At 42.0% G+C, this 27,423-nt stretch overlaps 2 protein-coding genes across 2 annotated transcripts; one reads left to right on the top strand and one right to left on the bottom strand.

Annotated features, from left to right (window-relative positions):
* Positions 1-300: 300 nt before the first annotated feature.
* nhlrc2 (NHL repeat containing 2) lies at positions 301-18,089 on the bottom strand. Its single transcript, XM_035145366.2, has 12 exons — positions 17,913-18,089; positions 15,985-16,137; positions 11,680-11,729; positions 10,838-11,243; positions 9,906-10,027; positions 9,684-9,813; positions 7,393-7,486; positions 7,022-7,253; positions 5,300-5,422; positions 4,933-5,142; positions 4,536-4,740; positions 301-2,593 (listed from the first exon to the last, which is right to left on the bottom strand). The coding sequence occupies exons 1-12, from the start codon at positions 18,073-18,075 to the stop codon at positions 2,331-2,333; spliced, it is 2,151 nt and encodes a 716-aa protein (XP_035001257.1). The 5' UTR covers positions 18,076-18,089; the 3' UTR covers positions 301-2,330.
* dclre1a (DNA cross-link repair 1A (PSO2 homolog, S. cerevisiae)) lies at positions 18,046-27,361 on the top strand. The gene is made up of 9 exons (XM_035145365.2): positions 18,046-19,006; positions 19,704-21,056; positions 21,141-21,274; positions 21,947-22,065; positions 22,194-22,337; positions 22,580-22,725; positions 24,359-24,513; positions 25,379-25,520; positions 26,797-27,361. Exons 1-9 carry the CDS (start codon positions 18,595-18,597, stop codon positions 26,961-26,963), a joined length of 2,772 nt encoding a protein of 923 aa, XP_035001256.2. The 5' UTR covers positions 18,046-18,594; the 3' UTR covers positions 26,964-27,361.
* The last annotated feature ends 62 nt before the right edge of the window (positions 27,362-27,423 follow it).

Here is a 27,423-nt window from a genome sequence, read left to right as displayed (position 1 = left end):
CTTCTGGTAAAAGGAATGGGACAGATGACAGGCATTTAGTGCACGATGTGAAACAGGAAGTCTGACAGTCGGGGTCAGCTCGCACGTAACCTGACACTGTGGCCAATTTACAGATGAACGGAGCTCATTAGAGAAGCTTTTGATAAAAATCTCACATGGCAGAGCCGCAGTCGTTCATTTTTATTAATGTATTAATTGTGGTGATGGCAAGTGACCTGATTTGCAAAGGAGGCGTACGAGAGGAATGTTCAGGAATGATGTGAAACCTCAGCTTCTTCTCATTGCAGACATACAACCAGGTCACGTATCAAAAATGTTTTATTCGTTGTTCTGCATCTTACAGAGCAGCACTGACTAACAAGGTACCTTCCAAGACAAAAGCATGCGAGTGCAGCGAGGAGAAATCAAGCGAGACTTAGTAAACACCATCAGGAACTTAATGCACACCCACAGCCGCTCAAGCTCATTACTGTTCATTAGGAAATTCCAGAGGGATCATAGAGCGGAGAGAGAACCCTGGTGAAACTTGTGCAGAAAAGAAAAAATAAATAAATAACTTTTTCCCACGACAGATACAGTCAAAGTGTCATCGCCTCCCACCATTCATACAGTAACACCTCTTATCCAAGGCACTGGGGCCAAGAGAGCCAAACCTAATAATTATTATAATAATAATAATAAATAAAATAAAGTCAGACAAGCACATTTAAATCACGAGACATGATGACAGCGATGACAATCAAAACATTGCGATGGCCCCGGTCTGACAACAGCTAATAACTTTGAAAACCAATAAAGGGGAAAATGACAAACGACAACTTGCACATTATCATATTGTGTTACACAACAACGACGCACACGGTGTATTACAGCGCGGCATCATTAGATTCATATCAAGCTCCCTTTGTGGAGGAGAAATTAACTGTATAGATGCACGGGGAGAGATAGCGATTTCAATAAGAGTGTCTTTCAGAGTGCACACAGCGAGCAGAAGTCACTCGGTGTCATCGGTTCACCAGAGGTCATCTTCCCTTTATTGGAAACAGGCACTTTATTCATTCGCTTACATAACGGCAATATTTTTAACGGCCTTAATCAAACGGACTCCTCGTGTCATAAATAATCCTTATTAGAAGAATAATCAGTCACAGACAGAGAGAGAGAGAGGATGCACAGAACAATGCGTCGACTGTCGCCTTTAAGAGACGATGAACTGTAAACAACTCAAGACTACTTGCTCTGCGGTGACACGCGCTGCATAAATGTTTACAGGAGCTTGATCGGTGCATGTGAAGGCAAAAGCAACAACGTACATACCGTGTTTCAAAGAAAAAAAAGTCAAGATTTGAGTTAATACACTGGTGCTCGACATCTTTAATATATTAATGATAATAATAAAAAAAAAGTGATTCTCTAAATAGATAACTTCTCATAAAGTTTCATTTCTGGTCTTGCTTAAAACTTAATACTTCTTTCCTCGGACTGAGATTAAGGTTTCAATATTATACTTCTGCAAGAGAGAGAGGCCATAACTCTGCATTAGCATTCAAAAGCAATGGCAGAGCAAAACCTCAGTCTCTGCAATTTTCTTTTTCTGAATTCAAACAGAAGGCGTCTGCTAATTTTGTGTCTTTGAATTTCTCGTCCATCTGCTGGTTCAGGGGAGAATGTGAAGCTGATCAGAGGCTTCAGCTCCTACTTTGTTTTTTAACAACTTAAGTAGCTTTAAATCCTCCACATCACTGTTAAATGACGAAGTTTGTTTATCTGTGTATCATCTGACAGCTCTATCACCACCTGCCAATTAGATAATCAAAATAAAAAGTTTCTTATTGATTTAATAGAGGCTTTTATTTTTGAGGTACATAGAGTTTCTGATACGTAAAGTGTCTTTGAGATGAACTTCTTCATGTATAAAAATATACATTTCTAATAGAGACAGTTTTCTGGCTTCTGTCTTTAACTTAACCAATAGGAAATTTGCTGTATAAATATATAGTGTCTTTTTTTTAGCCTGCTACTGTGTTTGCTATTCAGCCTTAGTAAAAAGGCCCAGGGATAAATCGATTTGCATTCCCATCAATAACCGTCACGCACAGTAAACAACATTACAGCGATGATGCATTACAATTTGGAGAAAGAGCTTGGGAGCAGTCCGAAATGAAATAATGCAGAAAAATCAGGTTTGTACCAAATGCATTTTTTTGATAAAAGTGACGGCTCCGTTACAAACAATCTTTGTTTCAGTTTTAGCCCTGATCAGAAGTTAAACTGACATTTAAAAAAAAAAAAAAGTGGATTCTCCGGCTGTTTGGACCAAGGGAGAAGTTTTAGAAGGCATGAGTCAACGCCACGGTGACCTCTTCCTCTCCGGGACCGGCACTTATCTGTAGAGGCTGAGTGAAGGAGGCTGCTTTCATCATACAGGCTTTACCTGCCTCCGTACAGTAGTACACCCATACACCCAAAGTGAGGCTTGCCTCGCCGGTGGAGTCCTTAACAACAGCTGGAAGTTTGGTTGAGATGCAGAGGGGCCTGGACAGATCCAATATGTCACCTGTAACCACCTTATTGTCAAGCAGCCACTCGTTACCTGTGGGAAAAACAGGAAACAGAATGATGTAGGTGCAAAATCTGTAGTCTGACCCAATCTGGAACATTTATTTGGTGACACATTTATTAACGTCTCTGTTTGCCAATGTTCTTGAAAGGAGGTGATTCACAAAAAGCGAGACTGCTCCTTATTCTGGACGCAGCTCATTCACAAAGTGTCTGCGTCACATCTGTTATTTATTGTTGAGCAGGGCAAGGTGCACCCTGTGTACTAGATTGGCTCGAGCATCACACACTAGCTCTAAATTGAGCCGGCTAAAATATTACCCCCCTCAAATCCACGTAGCCCCAGTGAATCAGATGACGTGAGGGTGAGGACATACATTTTCGGGGATATTTTTAGCAACAAATACTCATTAAAAAAAAAAATGGGGCACGGACACTGAAAGATGGGTCAAAGTCAAAAAGAGAAAGCAACAACATCAACTGTGAGAAAATATGACTCCGGACAGACGGTGAGATCGTTGCCGGCAGTGATTAATGAGGCTGATGCCCAACGTGCAGTCCCAGGGAAGCCATTTGTGAAAAGCCAGTGAAAACACTTTAGATCTGGCGTGCGCTTCCAACTTGATCCATTAAAATTCCTGCCTCTGCTGTGATCCGATCAGCATTAAGTCTAGACTGGGTATAGTCGGACAGCGGGGGATCACGTATCATAGCCTGGTGGCTAATTATGTGAACCAAGGCATGTCGTCTTATCGAAATGTTTCTAAAAATAGCGCGCTGATACGGCGGACTGCCTGCTGCGCCGCTCAGGATGATGGAGACACTCGAGCTCCAAACCTAATGAACGGACCATCAACCGTCACTAACATATCTGAAATCACTTCACACTTGATCCCGGGGTCAGACTGCTGTTGATTACAAATGGAGAGCGATGAACGAAGCCCCGGTTCAGTATGTGGCAGGTACAATCATTATATTAGCCATGCGAAGCACATCCTCACTGGTGCATTAAAAAAAAAAAAGAGTCCCTGACTGATCTCTCCATGCCTCAGCTGAGAACTGTAAATCCCCGGTGTGGGTTGTAGCACAGTGAGAATGACATGAAGGTTAAGTATCATTCACTTCTATTATATTTTTGACAGATCACGGACCAAAATAAAGCCTTGTAGGAGAGGTTGAGAGGCTCACATCTAGAATAGAAGAGGGTCATTATAAATGAAGAGAACACGGCTACAGTCACGGGGAGTAATCACATAAAAACAGGCAAATGAAGACTTATAATTCAAAGGTTTAATCGCGCCTTTGCTGAGCATGAGTTTGGGCAACTGGTAGAGACAAGTGCAGGGGATTTTTGTGTCTTCACTGGAATTTTTTGATGTCCATGTGATTCTTCCACGTCTCCCCAACAACCCCTTTACAGCAGATATTTGTCTCGTCATCTTTTAACCCCTCATCTGAACATCCACTTTGGGATTCTTCTTTTTTCTCTTGTCTCTTGGAAAAAGCACAAGGGCCACGGGTTGGGCAGTTTTTTTTGGGCTCATTCTAAAAACACTAGTTGCTTGTTATGAATCTCTAAAAAAAACAAGTTAATTTTTTGACACTGACCCACGTGCATTGATGAACACTTTTTGCTTACAGCCACACAAATAATATCAGTGCTGTATTACGGAGATGGAAAAAAGGACAGTTGTAAAACCAGCAATGACAATCCTGCTTTTGCCTACCTTTGTTCAAAATCTATTTTAAATCAATCAAAATCATTTATTAAAAAAAATGATGTTATAACTCCCTATGTTAGAATCGTTATTTTATTTTAAACATCAAGTGTGTGGTCCTGCGTCTGCGATTTGAAAATCCTCTAACGTGCAGCAGGCATTAACACAACCATAAAGAGGTTTTCACTTTCATGTGTAGGGTAAATCTGATTATCACATTTACATGACATTTGTAACAATGAATGAACTTCGTCTCACCCTCGGCTGAGAGGGCCCAGCAGCTGGGGGCCTCCTCTGTGAGTTTGGTTCCTTCTGGGAGGGACAGGGAGAGCGACAGGACGAGAGACTGGCCCGCAGACACCGCTACCGGTGGCATTGCTTTCCTGGCGGCGGATTTAGGCAGCGTGGGGGCTTTGGCAGGTCGCGCAGGTACCGAGTCGGTGCAGTCCATGGATATGGGGAACTGGAGTGGAGAGAAATTTGGGTATTTGGATTAAAGAGGCGAAAGCGATTGATACCAACCATGTCCTCTCTATTTAACCTTTAATCCAAGCTCTTCTAGGACAAAGGCTTTTGGGATAGATTAACGACACACACACGTGGACAAAATGTTGAGTACATTCTCAAGGTTGTAACACACAGACACGGCTCTGACCAGTGAGACAGTCTTGGAGGCCAAGTCCAGGATTTTGACTTGGTGGTTGTTGGTATCCGCGATATAAAGAAGCTTCTCGTCCTGGCCAACACAGATTCCTCCGGGTTCGTTGAAGCAGGATTTGTCAAATTCGGGGCCCAGAGCATCTCCAGCCTCTCCCGTCCCTGCTAATGTGCAACACTGCTTTGTCTTTGGATCCACCACCTTGATCTGAATCACACAGGCAAACACACACAATTAAGAAAAAGAGTCAAATCCTGTATGTTCGCCGTATGGTATCAGATCAAAAAGGAGAGTCAAGCTTTGAGCAGCCACTCAACAACTTAATGTAGCTTTGAACAGCAGCCATGTGATGTGCAACAGTTACCTTGTGGTTGTAGGAGTCGACCACATAGAGCAGGCTTTGTTCCGGAGCCCAGGCCACACCGAGGGGATGCTGCAGCTTGGCATCCACCCCTTTCCCATCCACATCCCCGAAAGCAAAGAGGTTCTGGTTCAAAAGAAGATAAAAATGGTCAGGACAGATGGAAAGAAGAGATAGAAACGTACAAATGCCCTAAGTGCAACTTGTGACCCCTTTGTTTAGAGTCAACATGGGTGAAAGAACAGAGTCAAATTTTAGAAGCGCCTCCAACCAAATTGAAACCATTTCTGTTTTTGACCGGAAAAAAGACTTTAACCATCAAAATACAAGTCGAGGCCTGTGATAGAAACAACCAGTGCTTATGAGAATCATACTACATAAAGGATATGGCAAAATCAATTATCTCAAAGGATTCTGACTAATTCATACGAGAACAGAGGCACAAGAAGCATCTAGAATAACAGTAGACAATAGAACAATAACATTAATGTCAAATCACAGATAATTAAATGAACAGTCTTTAATCCAAACATTGTTTCAAGCAAATGTGATCCCAAACAGATGAATTACCATTACAGCCAATCAACAACCAATCTGTTAGAAATTGGAAAGAATTGGAATTAATAGCTTTTCACGCTGCATCACTCTGATCAATAAACATAACAATGAGTGACTCCGAGGCCCATCGACTGTCCACAGCTGCAAACAGAAAAGTGTCACCTGCTACAAATGAATGTGCATCTGAGCTGACACCCTTCGTTCTGCACTTTTAATGGCACTATATATATGCATCAGCAGGTGCTGTATCTGTCCGATGCACATTGGCTAACAGTTTTAATCCTATTTAAAGGTTTAATGTTTCTGTGTCTCAGTTCAAAAGCCGAAACATCTAGAGGCCGTAGATCACAGAGCATGTTACTGGCTCCCTGCCATGTTGAATAAACTGTATATGACTCCAGTTAATTACTCCCCATTCTTATCGATGACTACGAGCTTTCGAGCTCAAGGGAATTTCCGATAAATCCACCATAGTGACAGGAAAATTACAGAAGCACTACTACGGAGCGGCTAAGAAGACGTGATCAACCACAAACTATTTTTTAGGGTCTGATTCAGCGACGAACAAGAGAAGCTTTGTTGTCTCCACCAAGAAAGTTATGTTTGGTTTGTCTGTTTGTTATTTAGCAGGATTATACAAAAACAACATGACATTTTGTGGAGAGGCTTGACCCACGGAAGAACCCACTCAGGACCCACCCCCCTTTAAAGTTGAGAGATGGGGCATTAGTCTTGGTGGCGTTATGCACTCTTCAAAAAACAAAACAATATTTTATAGTATTTTTTTTAAATGGTCCTGAAAACTAGTGATTGTGAGCATTTCTGTGGCAGATTAAAGTGAAGGCTTTAAATTGTGTTTGCTGTTAATGGATGGAGACAGAGCCAAGTACACAAGTTATCATTGAAATTACTGTGTGAGAGCTCATCTAGTTCTGCTTCGGGAATTTCCTCCAATACACTAAAATGGATACAAATAAACTACACTAACTAGGAATGAGTGCATTTGACCTTGAAAGTGTGTTGACCATAAAACTATTCTGTAGCTGGTTTGTTTACAACTATTACCAACTATGTTAATGTTAGGAAATAAACGTAAAAAGGTATCTAGCAGAAAAAATAAGTCTTGAATCCATCCACCAAGTTTTAAATTAACTCATGTCCACCCACCATCGGGTCTCGCTCTCCCCCGACCAGCAGCTTGACACCTCCATCCTTCAACGCGAGGGTGCGGATGGTGCTGCTTTCACTGTCGGCCACGAACATGCAGCCCATGGACTCCTCCGGGGCCAGAGCCAGGCCTGAAGGCTGAGCAAAGCCCGCCTTGTGGGGGTAGGAGTTGTTTCGGTTCTCCTCGCTGCCGCTGCCGGCCCATCGCACGCACGTTCCCGCCTTCAACACACTGGTAAATAGAAGGTGGTGACAAAGCAATGAAATACATCATCATCATCATCATAGGCAAGGCTTGTTTGACCATGTCAAATGTCTTTATTTCTCGGGTTTAAAGGTTTCCTGTTGCCAAGTGGCCATGATGGTCTCACCTTCCTTTGGGCAGATTTCCATCTGCTAGAAACAGAGCCCAGATCTGGTGGGTCCCTGCCATGGCGATCCACAGCACGTTATCTTCCACACCGCCTACGCATGCAAATGAGATGCACATACATTGACACACAAAACAAAACACAGTGAGTGTAGAAACAGGAAACGTTCATGCTTTTGGCTGTTTACCAGTCAACCTCAATCATCAAGGTGTTACTCATATTTGTTCTAAAGCTAAAAATGTCCTTTCAGGTGTCGACCTTTCTTCATTCTCAACTTTTTACTCATTCCCAGGAAGTCAGAATTATTTTGGGGGGATTGTTTGCCGTCAGAAATGAGTGAGAGATGCAGCTCAACAGGTTTGAATGACAGCGCCCTGTGTGACAAAGCCCGTATGTCCCCTCAGACACAGAGCGGAGCTGCCATCATGATGGACACACAACCCTCACAGACAGACGCACGGAATCTCAGTTGTATTTTTAATGCAGCGCAGAGCTCAGCTCACATCTGGTGGACTGTCAGGGGGCATTTGACGTCTGCGGCCCCTGACTCGATGACAGCCATCACTGACTCTTTATAGTTCAAAAGGTGCAGCGACCTCTTGATTTGGTCCATTATTTATATTCACGGTGAATAAGTGTGGAATATGCAATGAGTGTTTGGATGTAGTCTCAACAGGGACAATGTTAGCCGAGTTTAAAGGTCTGACATCACACCATGTTACGTTTAAAAGCAGCACCCATCAGCCTGTGCAGAAAATCTGACTGATTTCCTCTTGCTTCCAGGCAACAGTTAAACATCGATGCTAAACAAAATAAAACATATTTATCACATGGGGCCGATCATTCAATCACCATACGTAGGAAATGTAAACACCAACTGATGATGATCACATGTCTGCCCAATGGCAAGATAAACAACTGTGTCCGTCCTCCATTGTAAAGCAAACATGGTCACATGGAAGGTCGGGGACGGGGGCCACAGCTGACAACACATCCGACTTGAAAAACACTTAATACACCTAATAATAAACAAAGTTGACTTCATGCAAGAATGCTGGAAGAAAAACAGATGCAACTAGAAACCTCTGCCAAGGCCAAACACACTCAGAGATATAAGTCCCATAAATATGTCGGATGCTTTCAATCAAGATTTATTAATTATTCCCTGGGAAATATGCCATTCAGGGGTTTTAATAGTTAAGTCATTAATTTGGCACATGCTCAATCTGTATTTTGAATAATAACTCAATCAAGTTTATATAGTGATCAATGTTAATGAATTAATACAAACATTGAATTTATAACCTTTAAATTTCTTAACCACCGTAAATAAAGATAATGGGTCACACGTTTACACGAGTGGATAATTTTTACATTCGCTGTGAAAGCTCACAGAAAGAAGAACACTAGCATTTAAAGAATCTGACAGATTCTGAAGTTACAGTTTAAAAACACTCTACTTTGATTAACACTAAAGATTATATTAATAATAAATGGAGCTCTGAATATTCTGGCAAATATAATAAAAGTGAGGCACTGGAGGAGGATTGAGCTTTGATTTTTGCAGAAGAGTCTTAGTGAGAATATAAAAAGACCTTGTGAGAATATGAGAGAAGAGGAATTTGTTAAAAGAGGCTTATTGTCTCCCATCATTTATGAGGCCCCACAGATTAATAAGTATCTTCCAATAACTTAATTAGCCCATTCAATTGTCTATTGGCCTCTGTGCATCCCTAAACATGAAGAATGAATTGTGAAGCACGATCCATTCTATTCACAATCAGCCGCAGTAAATGAGAACTGAAGGACTTAGTTGAGAAATTGTAAACAACAAGTCATTAACATCTAAACCACTAATGAATTGCTGCTTTGTTTTGTTTTTATTTGGCAACACAGGAAATCCACTTCAAGCAGAAGCTGTATTTGGAAAGTTAATTATATGAATATAATTTGTGTACATGAGTGTAATTTTATTTTATTTAAGAAAATATTAAACGTCTAGTATCCCTTTATGTTTTATTCATCCTCGTGTGTGTGATCACGTCAGAATTCAAATCCCAGCCTCCTCAAAGGGGCGTGAAATGTAGTCACTTCCACTGTCACCTCAATCTGCCTGAGCTCTGACCTACAAGACGGAGCGACACCCGACAATGGCCAGGCGGTCTGAGAGAGGGGCGGAGCTGATGTCCATCTCTACAGTTATTGATTGTAGTGCAAGGGCAGGAAAAGAGAGATGATAAAATGTTGTGAATGTCGCCCTTCGGGTTCCGGTCTGCGGTCACAGAACTCACCGGCAGTGCCGAGAATCACATCCCAAGGCGAGCTGATTGGCTGCTCGGGTCCCGTAGCTCCGCCCTCTTTGTCTGTGCCTTGAACTCCTGTGCCAGCGAGTGTGCTGACTCTTCCCTCCAACAGGTCAATCTAGCACAAAGACACAAACACAGACAGACAGTCATAAATGCAGAGAGAAATAATAATAATAAGTTATTTTAGGAAATAGTGATGGTCACTACCTTTCGGATAAGATGGTTTTCTGTGTCGGCCACGTACACCGCGTCTCCCTTAATGGCCACACCCTGAGGGGAGTTAAAGGAAGCTTCAGACAGGTCGCCATCTTGTCTCCCACTTTCTGGCCCTGTGACAGACGTGATGACACCATGAAGATTAGGGAACGTTTTCACCGACTTTGTGAATCAAAGCTCTTTGTCCAGTTAGTTTTGAAAACCTGGACACTGTGCATTCTCCAGTGATAAATCGACTGACAGCGTTTGTTGCATGTTTTAGAGTCTGAGCTGTCACATAAGCCTTGCAGGTACATTTCAGCATCTTCAGACTCAGACATGGTTTCGGCCTTTAACACCTGCATCCAAACCGTGGTGGTGCCCACTTAATGAATCAAGTCTTCAATATCAAAAGTTAAGAAACAACAGTTTATAAAGATTTGACAGGGGATCGAGACTTAGACGTAGAGTGAAACATTTTGAACCTCAGCTCATTGACACAAATAATGTTTTAAAATGTTTCCTGGAACTGCAACTTCAGCTTCGCTTTATTCTTTAAAATCTTTATGCCAAAATAAATATTATGTGTGCAGAGCAAAGTGGTCAACCCACAAAAATTAGACAGATCCATCTTTTTTTCCCCTCATCTTGTCCACAATCAGAGCCAGTTCCCAGCGTGCACACGTCCCTGCTGATGCCAACCTCTCTGTTGGTCTGGGAACAAGACAGGAAACCATGTGGCTCCTCTGAGGGTTGTTGAGGCATGAGAGTAATCTAAAAATACCAATATTGCTTAAAATTGGTTGAATAATACAGATTCAAATTATTAAAAAGCAAGAAAAACAACCAACATGTCCCTTTTTTTCAGAATCCCCTAGAGTGGAGGTATAAGGATTTAGTTCAACCTAGAGAGAATCGTCACCATCCTGCATCTCACTTCTTACCTCCTATGACATGCGACAGCTGTCCGGTAGAGGACACCACCAGAATCCGGTGGTGCCCAGTGTCAGCTATGGCCAGTCGTTTCTTGCTGTTGTCGACAGCCACCTTTCCAGGAAAAGACAGGATGCTTGGTGGCAGGGAGTCTCTGTACAGCTTGATTCCCACTTTGTGGTTCTTCAGCAGGCCCTCCTCCCAGTAGTAACGGAGGGCGCAGGCAGTGAAGAGCATCAGCCTGTCACGGTTGCCTTCGCCCACCAGGGAGAAAAGCAGGTTGCCATGTGGTCCGAGCAGGACCAGCGTGGGCCAGCAGGACACCTCAAGCTCATGCCAGAGGCTCGCCTCGCTGTCGTTCACCACCGGGTGGCAGATGTCATAGCGGAGGACGGCGCTGCGAACATTGTCAAAGACCTAAAACAGGGTTGGAGAAGAACAAAGAGAAATCTGTTAAGATATTTAAATCTGTGATGTATTAATTAAAAAAAGGTTCCATTTATTATAAATGTTACAATAATAAGAATCAAGTCTCTAGATGATTAAATCCATAAAGGTATGGTTATTTTGACACAGACACATCAAGAACTCAAAAAATGTAAGATGTTCTGACACTATCATGTCTAGAAAAGAAAGATATTCATCATCATACTTGTGTATAACAATACAGATTAATACTTGGCTGTTGTTTTTGCCCGAGGCCTTTGTTGACAAAGGTTTTTATAAAATTACAATTTTTCCAAAAATTACACATATTTGTTGGTAGTTTTCCATTATGAAAACGCAGAAAGACAGCACATCCAGAAAAGCAATCCCTTTGCAAAAAAGATGATGATGAATGGAAAGCAATTACCTTTTCATTTGGGAATTTGGCAGAGTGTACACCAACAATAACCAATCCATCTGAGTGAGAGATGAAAAGAGATGGAGACAATGAAAACATTAAAAAGAGCAAAATATAACAAAACAGCCAGTGGCTCAACTTAATGTCATTTTTGAATATTCAGGACATTTTCAGGCCTTTTGATCTTCATTTCCACACAAAAGAGTTTGATACTTAACTCAGAGCAGCAGCACTAAAAACAATAGAAATTTCAAAGTAAAATGACTCGTTTGACTGATTATTCTATAAAGCTCTGACACAATTAGATCAGCTGTGTAAGCAGCAGGTGGAGCTAGAGCAAAAACATTATAAACAGTTTTATGTACAGGGACGTTAGATATACTGTGAGAGCTTGTTACACTTTGATTTGTGGTGAGATACTGTATCATTAAAGCATTGGACAAAACGATTTTAACAACTCAGACATTTGAAAACACTAAATTGCGTTTTCAGAAGCGGAAACCACTGGTTTAGTCTTTTAACAACTTTTTATAACAGCTTATTATATTATCTATTGTTTGAAATCTTCATTAAAAAAAATAAAAAATCTGACCTAAAGCTCACAAATGAATGTAATGGAGCATAAAATACTATAATTATCTCTGAAATGTATCAGAGTAGAAGTGTGAAGTAGCATAAAGTGGAAATACTTGAGATTGACAGTATGTGTGACATTGTGTAGTGTAAACTGCCCAGCCTGCAGAAGAGGAGTGATCATATAATGACTGCCTGGATGAACTGGATGACCTTCTTCTACCAAGGAACAAAATAGGCTCATTTATTTTACTAATAATAACAAGCAACTAGGGGCAAAATATTGAAATCTACATCAGATAAACTCAGCATCCCCACAGCATGTTTTACAGTGCAGCTGACGCCCCTGGCCCTGGCCCTGGCACACACACACACACACACACACACACACACACGAGAGATTGGGTAAAACAAAGTCGTCCTTAGTTAAATTGTTGATTACCCCCTAGGTCTCAGCGAGGTTCTTAGAAACAATTAAGAGGCTCCAGGCTGTGAAAGATCAACATTTCTCAGTAATCATCAAAGTCTATAAAACGCTTTTTGTCAACACAATGTAAGCAATTGGTTATAATATCACTTTTGACAAGGCCAGCGGATGTTCAGTTGTTATGCATCTCAAAAGGCCTAAAACTGGAAAACGTTAATTCATGGACCCAGTTTGAACGGAGCCTTTTGTGGTGCTAAAACTGGCAGAAGTGGCCGCACTTAGCAGATGAGGGTGTTTCCTGTCTGTTTCCCCAAACAGTGTCAGACTCTGTTTAAACGCAGTCACATTTGTACACGTCATTCCCCAGTTGAAAAACTTGACAATACTGAAAACAAAAATAAAGAGTGGAGTCACATAAATGTCAAAGCTACACTGTCAATCTGAGCATGTGTTATTCACTTGGGAACAAACTTGACAGCTGATGAGAGATTTAGAAGATCTATAGAATATATAAATGTTAACCACTTAGAATATGTTCATCTTAATTAGAATAAAGATTATTCTTATACGTAGATGTAAACCATTAAACTGCCTAAAATAAAACAAATCCAGACGTGTGTAGGTAAGGACACACTACTTTTAAATAGGTTATATACATATGATACATTCGATTTACAAAATGGCATTCTTTCTGAACATTATCACAACGACTGAAAACATTTAGAGTTAATTTACTTTTAAATATCTAATTTGCTCATATTCGTCTAACTTTTCCATGCACTAGCAGTTTGTCAAATTCTGCATAATTTGAGCATCAGGGGACAGAAGAGTAGGTGATGAAAGCTGAACAGAATAATATGCTAATACATGGAGTTGAGGTACACACACTTCAAATGAAAATCTAATGAGAAAATTAGTGAAACTCTCAAAATATAAATTGCATGATTTAATTTTTGATAACGTGGTTAATTAACATTTCATAATACCTTTTTTGGAACAGAACCTCACTTGCCATTTCAGACAATAATATGAAAAACTAGAATGGCACTCAGTAGAGCGCATACCTCCGCCAAGGCCCAATAATTAAATTCAATCGAGCTGCACCAATAGTCACACACTCATTAGATATCAGTCCCCTAGGTAGGACAATTTTTTCATTTAGATCAATTAATTCCCTGGGAAATTGGTGAAAATGTAAAAAAACTAAACAAAAACAAACGCACGTTGTTATGGAAAATAAAAAGAAATCCTGGATCTGCAACAACATTTAATGGGTTATTTCTTGACCACGTTTCATGAAAATCTGTGGGGTAGTTTTACGTAATCCTGCTGACAACCAACCACACAACCAACCAAGGGACAGGGGCAAAAACACAACCTCCTTGGCAGAGGTAACAAATGTCCTCAGTCCTTCGTAAATGGAGCCTACTGGACATTTCCTGGACAGAAGTAAAAACACTCAGTCCAGGACATTCAAACCCAAAACAGCCTGCAGTGGATTTCGTCACTCATGGCCTGTGCCAGGCAGTTACAGTACCAGCACAGATTGTAGTGACGATGGGTGGGTGGCGGAGTGGACTGTGGGAGTGACTGGACAGGGCGGCTCCCACACCTCATTGACCAGAGCAGAATACAGAATGTACCCACAGCAGTGCCAAAGATAAGGCAAGAATGATAACGTGTGTGGTTGCACTGCAGCGTGTGTGTGCCTGTGCGTGTGCGTATGTGTTCTGGGTCCGACCTGGATCAAAACAGAATCTCAAGCTGCACAGCTTCCTCTGATGATCCCCTGAAGGACCAGAGTCAGTCGGATGTGATTATGCTTCACATGGATTGGCAATACAAAGCGTATAATTATGGGACCCGCACTCATTGACACTGCAGCTTGGAAATATTTTTAGTCACTGTCTCCTCACAGCCGAGATAAGGGCCTTCATGCCCCTGGAACACATGAGGACAAGCTGATGTACTACATTTTTTTCTGCCCCAGTGAACTGCCCCATGACACAGTATGACGCATAAGGCACCAATGGATTTGTGTTTTCCTTCAGTGAAGCCTGCCAGGCTTCTACCTCCTGCAAAATAAAAAAAGTACCTGAATTCTGACATTAAGGAATATATTAAATAATGCCGCTGGCAGGCCAGTCCTGCTTTTTAAGAGACATCCTTTCACATTTAATAATCCAGCAGGAGAAGATTAAAAGTGCATTTTACAGAACAAATAAGCTTTTATTTTTTTTTACTCTATTTTTTAGCTTCCACCACATTCAATGTGCAGGGCAAAACCAATAGTAACTCACAGCATTAAGATGCTGTTTTGATTGGTTGACAAGCACTAGACAAGAACCAATCATTTACAGACACAACGCACAGTTCGTTAGTGCCATAGTTTAACAGAGTCTGACAGCTTTATTATGGAGTTGCAGAATGTGTTGTAACTTCATTTCAGTCTTCCACAGTCATTTGGAGATGAAAGTCAGTCAACTGACATGTGGATTATGTTGGAAATTCACAATGGGCAGGTTTAAAACTTACATTTGACCCTTTCATTTATCTGTTGAAGAGTATTACAAATGCACTAAATGACGCAAGCATATCCAAAAGGTTTACAACTAAAAAGACATACATAAGCTACCCCAGCTTTCCAACATGCTTTGTAACAGCAGAATTTATATGCATATCATAGTTTTTAAAGGTATAAAGAAGATTTTGGCCGCTATGGATCACTCAATGCATACAATGAAAAGACCTAGTTTGATGAGGTCATGGGGGTTGTTGTCTTCACCACCATTTCTTGACCCATAATCTTATTGGGTTGCTTGGTTCCCCTGTGCTTCTGCGCTCTGAGCTTCGTCGACAGAATGTGCAGCAAACGGCAAAGAATCGTCGATCCATTACAAGTGACTAATACAAACAGTGGAAGGGAAAAAAAACAGCTAACTGGTTTTTTCTGCGTCACGCCGTTTGCCCCAAGCACAACCACAAGTAAAGCAGATAAGACGCAATTAAAAAGGCGACCAAAAGGAAATGTCCATGTTACCTTGAATAAAATTGGGGATTTCTCTTGGTTTAAACATTGAGAATTGTTACACATAATATCTGTAATTCATGATTTGGATTATATTATTAAGTTTATAACAATATAAAATAGTTTTATTCTTCACACTGTAGGTGGCTTCTTATGTGTAAATTTAGTAACATATATGAAAAGGTGACACGTACACGCACCACACTTGGGGAAGGAGCGGTTCATGCTGAGATCAGGACACTCATGCTACCTGTTGCTTTGTCTGATAAACTCGTGAAGTCCATACCTTCGACGGAATATTTCTTCTCGAGCTGGTGCAGATCAGGCAGGATGTGCATGCAGTTGATGCAGCAGTAGGTGAAGAAGTCCAGCAGCACCACTTTGCCAGCCAGATCCGTGGTCAAAGACAGAGGCCCCTCTGTGTTCAGCCATTCCAAGCCTGGAGCAGATCACAGAGTGGAAAAGGATGCCGTTATCTTACTAATTACATTTCGTCACAGTGTCGGCATATGCTTTACAGTGCCCATTGCGGCCGTCCTACGAGGGTAACGCTTGCGGTCGCAAGATTCTTGAAGGTTATATCAGTCTCAGGCTTGACAAAGAGTTCATGTCATGAGAGAAAAAAGTTGGACTACAGCAATAACTTGGAAAATATTCACAGCTAATGCAGCTATGAAATATCTCAAAATAAATGAATTGGAGATTGTGTCTGATGTTTTTTTTTTTCCACTCATACCTCACACTGCACTGAAAATGGGGTCTGATGATTCGTCACGCTTGATAGACACACTTATTTTCATATTTTACAGCTGTTGGGAGCCAACACAAGGAGAGAAGAAGAGAAGAGGAGAAGAGTGAATGAGAGGACGGCAACAGAAGTGTCATTGTGTTTTAGGAGGCTGGTGTGAGGCCATGCAGAAGAAGACAAGGGAGGCAAAGAGACAGGAGACATTAAAGGGCAAAGAAGAGGAGCAGAAGGGCAACTGGGGTGACAGGAGGAGCCAGGAAAAAATAATTGTAAATGAGAGGTAGGAGAAAGACAAAAGCAGGAGGTGCAGAAACGTGAGAAACAGGACAATTCAATTAAAACCATGTAAACAAGTTAATCTCCCATATCTGTTACTTAGATCATGTAGAATGAAGACATCACATTATCAAATTATGTGCAACTGCTTTAGTGAAGAAAAAAAGGAAAGGAAACTGCACATTCAAATGATCACACAACCCCTTTCTCATTTGTGTGGCCTACAACTAGGCTAATGTTTGTGAGAGTGAGAAATGATGACACCGGGGAAAATTTACATGTTGTATAAATTTACAGGCAGAATCCTGAAATGATTCTCCTGCACTGGGGAATTCGGAATTCAACATAATCGAGGTAAGCAACACCTTTTTGCTGTTGTGCCCCCGCTTGATGAGAGATAACCTCAAAAGGAAAACCCTAGAATTAGTCGCCCTAAATTGTGCTAAATATTTATATTAAACAAACACACATTTTAAACCTATGGATGCCATGCAGTGTTAAAACACCAAATCCCTGTTTATTATTTGATGTACTACGATACAGCCCCACCTACTGGTGCGATGAGATGCTGCTGCTTCATAAATTCCACAGTCAAATCTTTTGAAACTTGACACACAGACAGTTGGGGTCAGCATGAACAAGAGTGAGGTGAAATATCTGTGTCACCTCACACAGTATTTTTAAAAAATATATATATTTAAAATGTGCAAGTTATGAGTGACATGATGAAATAGTAGCCAACTTCCCCTTTAATGACCGTAGTTTGTAAATGCGAGTGGTCAAAAGTTTGGACAGCACTACTTGTGTTGTTTTTACACTGTTACCTTTGATGTTTCATGTTAATTCTAAACCAAATACAGAAAAGTAAAAAGAGTTCCCTCTAAAAAGTGCAGTAAAGTAAAGTAGCGTGACATTTAAATACTTGAGTCCCTCACAGATTAAGAGATAATTGACCAATTAAAGGTTCGCGTGTGTGTGACACCGTGATGGCGCGACAGATAGGGATGGTTTTGCTTTTTTTTTAAAAAAGTATTTAAATGCGAAAAATAATTCATGGTTCTTCGTCAGCAAACCCGGAAAACCAACCCCGGGTCCTGTCACGACATGTAGGGGCGGACAACCCCACTCACACTGACAGAAGGAACAGTGCTAAGCTAAGGTAGCTAAAAGCTTCAAAACTCTGCTCTAACCCGTTTGGAAATCCGGTATCTTCAGGTCATCTCTCCGGTCTAAGTCCTTCAAGTACCGCAGCACAAGCTCCTCTTCCTCCTGCGGCGTTTCAGCCTCCTTCAGGCTGATATCCAGCTCATTCTGGGAGGTAAATAAAGCGGAGAGGCTGCACCGGGACGCCATGTTTGCAACAACAAGAAGCCGGTTAGGTAAATGCACTACGCAGATTCGTAACACTTACATATCCGACCCTAGAACGCTTGTTCTAAGACTTTTAAAATTATTTCTGGACCCAAACTGTAAGTGAACACTTTTTCTGAGTTTGTTCAGTGTTTAGTTTAAAGTAAAACATCATGTATTTTTTTTTTGGATGTGTGGAAAGTGCTGCTGTGTTTCTCCACTTGTCTTTACCACATTCATAGCTGCACAGTGGCGGCAGGTAGCTGCGAGCTCACATGTTCTTTTAGGAGCAGCTCGCAAATTTAGCTGAAATTAGCCTTTTTTAATTCTACGTTTTTAGTATGAAAGTGTGTTTTAGCCACAACACGTGTCCTCACAATGTCAAGCAACACATCGCTTGTTGCTGATCTACTGTAGCGTCGGTCGTTTTTCGGTAACTCGCGGGATGTTATCGAGCATAGCGGGGGATTCGAGGTGGTCGCCGGGCAACAGCATCAGGGAAGTTGGGCTCTTTTTCTCCACATGTCACAAAGGGACGAGAGTGAAAATGACATCTGGGAGTACAAGCCTCTCCAGAAGAAGAAGAAGAAGAAGACAGAGAAATCACAGTCTGCAGCTACCACTACAAGAAGGTGCACCTCCAGGAGAGAGAGCAGTGGTCCCCCAGTCAGGACACCTCAGAGGGCTGAGACAGTCCAGACAGATGGACGTGCAGGATCTAGCACACGTGTTAATGTTGACAGTGTAGAGACTCTCCCCGTGTCCTCGGTGTTGTCTCCTGCCTGTGAGACGGTTCAGACAGACAGGGCTGCTGAGAGACAGTCTTCTGGACACTTCTGCCCCATGTGTCAGATGCCCTTCTCTGTCCTGGTGGTGCAGAGTCAAAGATGGCATGTGGCCGAGTGCCTCGACTCCCCCAGGGACAAATGCAAAGGTACACACACACCCATGCGTCTTCAGATTAAAGGCTGAGATCCTCCCCATCATCTATATGGATTCATAGATATATGGTCTTTTTTTAAAACACACCTCCTGCAGTCAGGTGCACACAAGTATACATTAAAAAGTTCCCCCAAGAGCCACATTAGATATTCAAGTCACATGTAAGTCCTGCTTTCCATAACAAGTCAAACTAGAAGGGCAGTAAGAGAGCGCGTACTGCCACCATTTAAATTCACTAGATGCATCATTTGCTTGTCAGTGCCCTAAACATGTCTGAATTTTTCAAAACCAATGAATTATTCTTGGAAAGATCAATAAAAACGTAAAGAATGTCCGATCCCACATTGTTAAAGAAAGTGATAAAACAATTCCTGGATCCCTCCCTTGTTCAGATCCTCACCAAAATTAAATGCATTCTTCCATTACCCATGGTTGGTTGTGTACATGGTTGATATTTCCACGCATGTTTGAATCTAGCATTTATTGTATTTTTTAACTATTTATTGTTTCTATATCTCCAAGGACTGCAGACAATATGAGACTACTGTTTTAAGAACATAATAAATGTCAAAATAGATTTAAAAAAGAAGCTTCTCAAAGTTTCTTGATATCCGTCGTGTCAAATTGCCTTTTCTGATTTTGATTTAAGGTGCTTTTAAAGTTTTTAAATGTTTTATCTCTTCATACAGAATGTCCAGATGGTCTCCGGTGCTCCTCCACCATCCCAAACCATTACAAGAAGTTTAACCACACGCTTCTGGCCCATAGTCGAGCAAGTAGCGACTCATCCCTTCTCAGTCTGTCCCAGCAAGCGGAGACTAGTGGGGAGACCAGCCTCAGCCATCTCCCTTGGCTGATGAATAATGATGTGGACGGCTCTGATTTTGAGACGTCGCAGGACAGTGCTGTCGGTGTTTCTGCCTCATCCCCTCACAATAGTAACACTGCAACACCTCTGTCTAAACGCACAAATGGACTTCTGTTTCTTCGCTCCCCTGGCCCAGAGGACTTAAAGAAAAAGAAAGGCTGGTCGTCCTCGACTAAAGGCCACAAATCCATCAGTGCTTCCCAAGAAAGTAAAACAGAGATATCATCCACTCCAGTGAAGGAAGACAGTGCAGGACAAGCTTGTGAAGTTTTACCAAACAGTGAGCCGCCTTCTGAAGACAATGATGCCATTTCCTACTCACCCCGGTCAGAGTTCCCTCCAGAGACTAAAATCAATAACAGTGATTGTAGAAAAAGCCTTTTCAAAAGTGACGCATTTGAAAATGATGATGAAGACTCGCTGCCGCTGTTTAGTGACAGCTTTTCAAGTGAAGATGAACTCCTGACTCAGTTCATAGGCAGCATGGAAACCAATAATGTGGCCGAGGACAGCCTGTCGTCCTCAAACATCCAGCTGGAGTCAGTTACCTCATTAGCTGTTTCCACTGGGGAAGAGGAAGCTCATGGTAAAGCGGCCAATGCCATCAGTCCGTGTACAAGTGTTCAGTCTCCACAGAGTGTTGTTTTAGAGCGCCTGAGAGAAACTCTTCTCACCTCAGATAGTCTGAATTTCAAAGATTCAAAAGAGGGTGTTCAGTCAGAGCAGCCTCACGCAAACTCTCATCAAGAACTTCCATCTGAAACCTCCACTGTCCAAGGATCTAAAACCATGTCACTGCAGAGGGGCCAGAGCCAAGCTGGTCAGGCCTCCGCGCTCAAGCAGACGGACATTGGAGTGTTTTTTGGCCTCAAACCGCTCAAGGTGAAGGAGAAAGAGGTCGAAAGTGGACCAAGCCAGCTCAGCACCGCCTCGAATCCAGCACTTGGTGAGAACTGGGGACAGAGACAACCAAGGAGAGTGTGGGAGAAGAAAAGTAAGGCTGACCCAACCACTAATGCCTCACAGGGGACAGCGACTGGAGAGAGCAGTGGTGCAGCGAGCGCTCAGGGAGAAGCCAGGAGGGGTTGGAGGGGAGGATGGGGAAGAAGGAAGAGAACAAATGCTGATGGAGAAGTGGAATATCCACGCTGTCCTTTCTACAAGAAGATTCCAGGTCAGTGATTATGGAATTCATCTGAAGGTGAAGCATTTTTTTAAGTCTGTGTTTAATCTAAAGTAGTTGTCATATTTTCTTCAGGTACAAAGTTTGTCATAGACGCCTTTCAGTACGGGGAGATTGAGGGCATCACTGCCTACTTCCTAACACATTTCCACTCAGACCACTACGGAGGGTTGACCAAGAACTCAACAGTTCCAATCTACTGTAACAGAGTAAGTATAAATGACTTCTAATATTATATAATTACGGTCAGTTTCTTTACCGTATCACCTATTTTATCAATTTGTCTGCACAACACTTTGTCCTTTACAGTGTGTTTTTATTTGGACAGGATACTTTATGAATGGTGGTTTTATTTCAATAAAACCATTCCCCCCAAGGCCTGTTACCAGTTCAATGCTGTGAACGATATTCACTCCTTTTGAATTGCAACTAACCTTTTGTTGTTTCCTTCACAAATCCTATTTATTTGCACCTCCATTAAAAAAGCTTCCCTGTCTGCTCTTTTCCACAGAGTTTAGTCTTGATCCATTTGTTATCTCACCGCTCTGCGTTTTCTGAGAGTAATGACAATTTCACTTGCAGCCGGCAGCTATGAATACCAATTTGCCGGTGGCTGTGTCCATATTGGAGGTGATTGAAATTTGAAGACCTTTGTGGGGGTTTTCACGCAGAAAAAAACGTATTACCTGGCAAATTTTGATTTCTCCAGGTCTCATTATTACTCTTTGTCACTTTGCAAATGCTGCAGCCAAATTCAGGTATCAAGCAGTAAAGTGAATTGAAGTATTCAGCAATAATATTTGGACTTTATTGCCCGTTTCGTGTTTAAATAAGACATAAAATTAGTTTGCATTTTACTAAGAGCTGCCTCCTCTGGTCAGATTACAGGGAACCTGGTGAAAAGCAAACTGAGGGTGGCAGAGCAGTACGTCCACATTCTCCCTATGAACACCCAGGTGACTGTGGAGGGGGTCAAGGTCATCCTCCTGGAAGCCAACCAGTGAGTAGTCCAGCAGAGAAATTAAAAAACCCAGAATAAATCCCCAAATCTTCCTGAATAAAGATGTATTCCCCCAGATTGTCATCATCTTAATTCCCCTCCCACCTGTGTCTGTCTGTGTCTTTCAGTTGCCCAGGATCTGCCATGCTGCTGTTCTTCCTGCATGATGGACAGAAGGTCCTCCACACTGGAGACTTCAGAGCTGATCCCTCGATGGAAACCTACCCAGAGTTACTCAGCTGCAGAGTGCAGACGCTCTACCTGGACACCACGTAAGTGCCCCCTCACACACAGTGAATATAAGAGTAGCAACAGCAGGGTTGTTGTGGTACTGCACTGCTCTCAGCCTGTTTGGATTATTAGTTTGTCTAATACTTGAACCTACAGCAACAATAACTCCTTAGTCCCTTGTTCAGATTTTCCTCCAATGTGGGTAAACTGACAACAAGTAAAAGTGACGCACAAGCCCCGGAGGAGACTCAGATTTTCAGCGTCAGCTCTCTTCTCCCTGCAGCTACTGCAGCCCTGAGTACACCTTCCCCAGACAGCAAGAGGTCATCAACTTTGCAGTCAACACAGCGTTTGAACTGGTGACGCTCAGCCCACGTACACTTGTGGTGTGTGGATCCTACTCGGTGGGGAAAGAGAAGGTCTTTTTGGGTAAGTGTTTGGAGTTTATGCAAATACTTATCATTTGTCCTAACTGTGCTTTTTAAGTGCTTGTCAGGCACTGGGAGAAGCCTGCAGGCTTGGCATGATGTATAACTACAGAGTATTGCAGGCTTTGTCTAGGCTGACGATAGTTTATAGAAAGTAACCTGGGAATGGGATCAGTGAGGAATGTTATTGCTTTAAGTTGAAATGCTTGCATATTGTATATGTAACCAAGTCAGGATATTGATACAGGTTCATTCTTATCAGCTGGATCAGCACATTTAAGTTTTATTAAGTGTTTTATTTAAAAGGTTTATACAATAAAATCATCCAAACGTGGGACATGACGTCTGGAAATCGAGTTACAATATATACAGCAGCTTAAATTTCAGTTCTATGTTCTCATAGAATCAAACAACCTATTGATAAATATTTAAATTATTAATTAAATATCAGTTGTATGTTGTTCTGTTCTCTTTTCTATACATTTTATAAATCAGGGAAGCTTATTGGCTCCATTTTGACTGCATGTTCTGTGTGAATTGTCATCAAAATGATCTTATGATAATTTCACTGGTCAAAGTAGTTATGCAACATATTCCCCCAGGAGGGGAGTTGCTATATACTGCGCATAATTCATGGTCAGTCTGATAATTAGGCAGAGTGATAAGAGACATTTTTGATGGCTAATTGTATGACTGAGAGATAATTTATTGATATATTCTGGGAATGGTGATATGACTGTGTGAGCTATTACCAGAGCCTAACTGATGGACACACAGTAAATGTGTTTCTGAAACCAATCATAGCGTGAGTGGATTTTTTTTTCTTCCCCGCAGCCTTAAATCACTACCTGACCTCCTTCCTCCACTGGAAGGTCGTCAGTTTCAGTTTGGAGAATTCGTGGATTAGTGTGTTTTCGGAGAAAAAGTGTCGCTCTCGCTCTGTCGTCCTCATTTTTTCGAGGCAAACCGTCCCAGTGACACACATGAATAATGGTCTGATCCACTTTTTGGTGAAGAGTGAAATTCTCAAACTACTGTCGTCCTCACACAGAGTGAACAGCATGGATTCCTTCTGTAATCAACTCTCCTTCAACAAGCCCTGCATGAAATTGGTGCTGGAAAGAAAAACAACAGCTGATTGGATTGTTTGTATGACTGTACTGATCCACTCTGTGATGTTAATTCACAGGATTATTTATACACCTCCATAAGGCAGGAAACACAACGCGGCATATTCAGATTATTTTGAAGGAGGCATTCGACAGTCTATTTTTACCTCTGCTAAGGAGCTTCTGTTTTCATTGTTTGTCGCTGGATAATAAAAAACGACTGAACTATTTTGAGTGAAACTTGATGGAAGAATGAGGGATGGGCCAAGTAGCTGTCAGGAAGTATTTTTTTTTAACTTTCGATAACATTGCGAAATAGGTTTTTTTGGGGGGGGGGGATTTCTAAAAAATAAATCAGAGCTCTTCATGGGGGAAAAACATCAGGCATGTGTACAGAGTCGATATCTATGAACAGGTGAAATGTGCTGTGGATCTGGATAAGTTACATCCTGGGTCTTAAAACGAGGAGGCTGAATTTCCCACGTTCCTGCTTCTTACATGGACTTGGTTCTGCTTCCTTTGCAGCGCTCGCAGACGTCCTAGGGTCCAAAGTGTGTCTCTCCAGAGACAAGTACAACACCATGTGTTGTCTGGAGTCGGAGCAAATCAGACAACGGATCACCACCGACTGGAAGGCGGCCCAAGTCCACGTGCTGCCCATGATGCAGATTTCCTTCGACGTAGGTGTCACATTCCCTGATCTGAGAGCAGTCATTACACTCAGCCCTTGGGAGTAGAAGATACATTTGATTTTTAGTGGCATGTTTAGCAAACACCAGTGGTTAGAGTTAAACAATCGGCTGATATATGACATCAGACTTATCCCTCAGGCAGTTTCTTTGTGTATTCATGGCATGAGTCCATCCACTCCAATAATAAACACCCAGGGTGAGATGAGTTTAACTGCTCCATTTAGTGAAACCACTTATAGAGCAGGCTATTTTAGTTTTTAAATGATTTCTCTAATTGTCTGCAGTTCTTTTTTTTTTTTTGTAAATGTGTCTTGTGTTAAAACTGAGGTCTGATTATTTCTGGACTGTTTTTTTTTTTTTCTCTGCTCTTGCTTTAGTCATACACAATTATGTGGGACAGGAGTTAAAATAATTAGCAAATGCTGTTTATGACTGAAACACGTCATCTCTCTTAAACTGACTTATCTGTATAACCACAGATGAGTTCCAGACTGGGATTGATTAACTCAGCACTGGACACAGGCCGACTAAGGGACAAATGGATGCAGTCACTGTTTGTACCGAGACCCACTGAGGAGCCAGACTTCCACGAATACGAGCTACGAGAAGTTGTTAGATGAAACCACTTTTTAGGTTCAATGTTTGTTATAGTAAATTAGAAATAAATTATCTGAATGTGGATTGAAATTAATTATATGTCCATGTGTATATTTTGATGAGCAAATCTCAAAGGGTGTAGGTTATGTATTTAGTTTTTGGAAGAGAATCGCGTGAGGACACTTGGCAGCTGTTCCTGGTAGTAACCGTGTTCTGTGATGCCATTCTTAATTCCCCCCCCCCACTATGTCCACAGAAACTGCAGCAACACCTGGCTCGGTTCTCACAACAGTACGATCAGCTGCTGGCCTTCAAACCCACCGGCTGGACCTTCAGCCAAAAGGTGGAATCAGTGGAAGACATTCGGCCTCAGATCACCGGCAACATCTCCATTTATGGTACGCACTGAACGTCTTCCTGACATATCAGTATAACCAGTTATGTGTCCGAACCTGCAGTTAGAGTGTGGATATCCGACCCGAGGCCATTGGGACACAACAGGCGGGGTTATTCAGGGTTGTTTCGGTCAGAGAGAACACTGACGACTCTGCTACGAGGCTTAGAATGATAATAATGAATCAGGAATGAGGAGGAATGGCCCAGAGTACATTTCTTAATTAGTTGTTCCCTCTCTTTGCTGTTTCCTTGCATTTGAAGGTCTTCTGCAAAGTTGGAGGTGTTGTTGCTGCTCATGCCTGGACAGAATGCCCTTCTCTCTTTTACTGACCAAACACAGAACCCTGCAGTGCTACACAATCCTTCACATCTTCCCACATTCAGCTAAGACTCAACTGTACCAGCAGTTGCCAGAAATAACATGCCACTGCAGATTTAGCCTGTTTTTCTTCCCGTCCTGTTTCATGTTCTGAATAGATCCATCAACAGCATCAGCCATCTGGCCCCTAACCCACAATCACCAGCAAGAGGCCTTTTGCGTTGCACACACTCGTATAATTGCTTGCTCCTCAGCAGTTTGTGTGTCACTCAGGCGGAAGCCAATTCACACAGTCTCTCCGTCTTCTCGCTCTGCCCCGTGTTTAGCTCCTCCTCTTTACCCTTCCCAGCCATATGCTGCTCCTAATATTGTTCTCTGCATGGTGGTGGAGGACTGACTGGTGTACCAGAGGGGGCTCAGTTTGAGCTGGAAGCAGCAGTGGGGCACATTAAAACCCATTGAGGGATGATGGAGGACAAACAAGAGATGCCAGCTTTCTGCAGCAGCTTCAAACTGTTTTCTTATTTTCCCCTCCAAACATAAGCGATGACATTTTTGATAGTTAATGTCTCAGCGTCTGAAATCCTCCTGTGGGTCTCTCTGTGGAGCATCTGGTGCCTCCCCTGGGACTTTGCCATGTTGCTTGTCTGACTGGCTTCCCCACACCTTCAGACATCTGGCTCAGTGACAGTGTTTTACCGAAAACCAAAACTCTTCTGCATTCACCGAGCGTGACACTTCATTATCGAGAAACGGGGAAGATAAACCGTAAGTCTGAAATTCCATCTGGCTCAGTTCGAAACCACCACTGGCCTCTTTCCCTGACAGACATTGCTCCTTAATAAGTAGAAAATTACAAAACGCTTGAAACGAACCTGCGAGGAAAATCCAAATGTAGGTTTGCGCAAGTGCCAAAGTTTGGATGCATGTTAATCAAAACTTCCCTTTTATCTTGACAGGAATCCCGTACAGTGAACACAGCAGCTTTCTGGAGTTGAAACGTTTTGTCCAGTGGATCAAACCTCTCAAGATCATTCCCACGGTCAACAACGGCAGCTGGGCCAGCAGGAAGGCCATGGAGAAGTGCTTCAGTGAGTGGCTCATGGAGGCTAAAGCTAAACTGTAGCTCATGGACCTGTGAACTGTGTTTTATACGCTGCTGCTGGTTAACATTTCTACAAATACCATGTGAGCACGGGGGAACAGATGCATTTTAACTCCGCGTAATTTATTGAAGTTGTTTGCCTCAGACTGTGGAGCTCATATTCAACACTGATATTAAAGGTTTTGCTTTTATCCACAATAGGCTGAATTAAATATTGTGTTAACATGTGTTAACATGATTTGAGGCCGTGTATCATGAACCACAAGTGTTAAACATTGGAACAGAATTAACTGAATGGCTACTAATTGCACCACTGTTGTCACGAAGGGTTCTGCTTTGATGCTGTACTATTTGTTCTCCAATGTAGGTAATTCAAACATTTTATGCTGATAAAATAAATGTTTTAATGGCTCTTTTAACGGCTCTTTTAACCCTTTATTGGCCGGGTTATTGACGAGGTGTTTCCATGTCAGGGTCCAGA

The sequence above is a fragment of the Hippoglossus stenolepis genome, chromosome 21, assembly GCF_022539355.2.
Source record: "Hippoglossus stenolepis isolate QCI-W04-F060 chromosome 21, HSTE1.2, whole genome shotgun sequence".
NCBI lineage: Eukaryota > Metazoa > Chordata > Actinopteri > Pleuronectiformes > Pleuronectidae > Hippoglossus > Hippoglossus stenolepis.
This window is presented reverse-complemented; position numbering and strand designations above follow the sequence as displayed.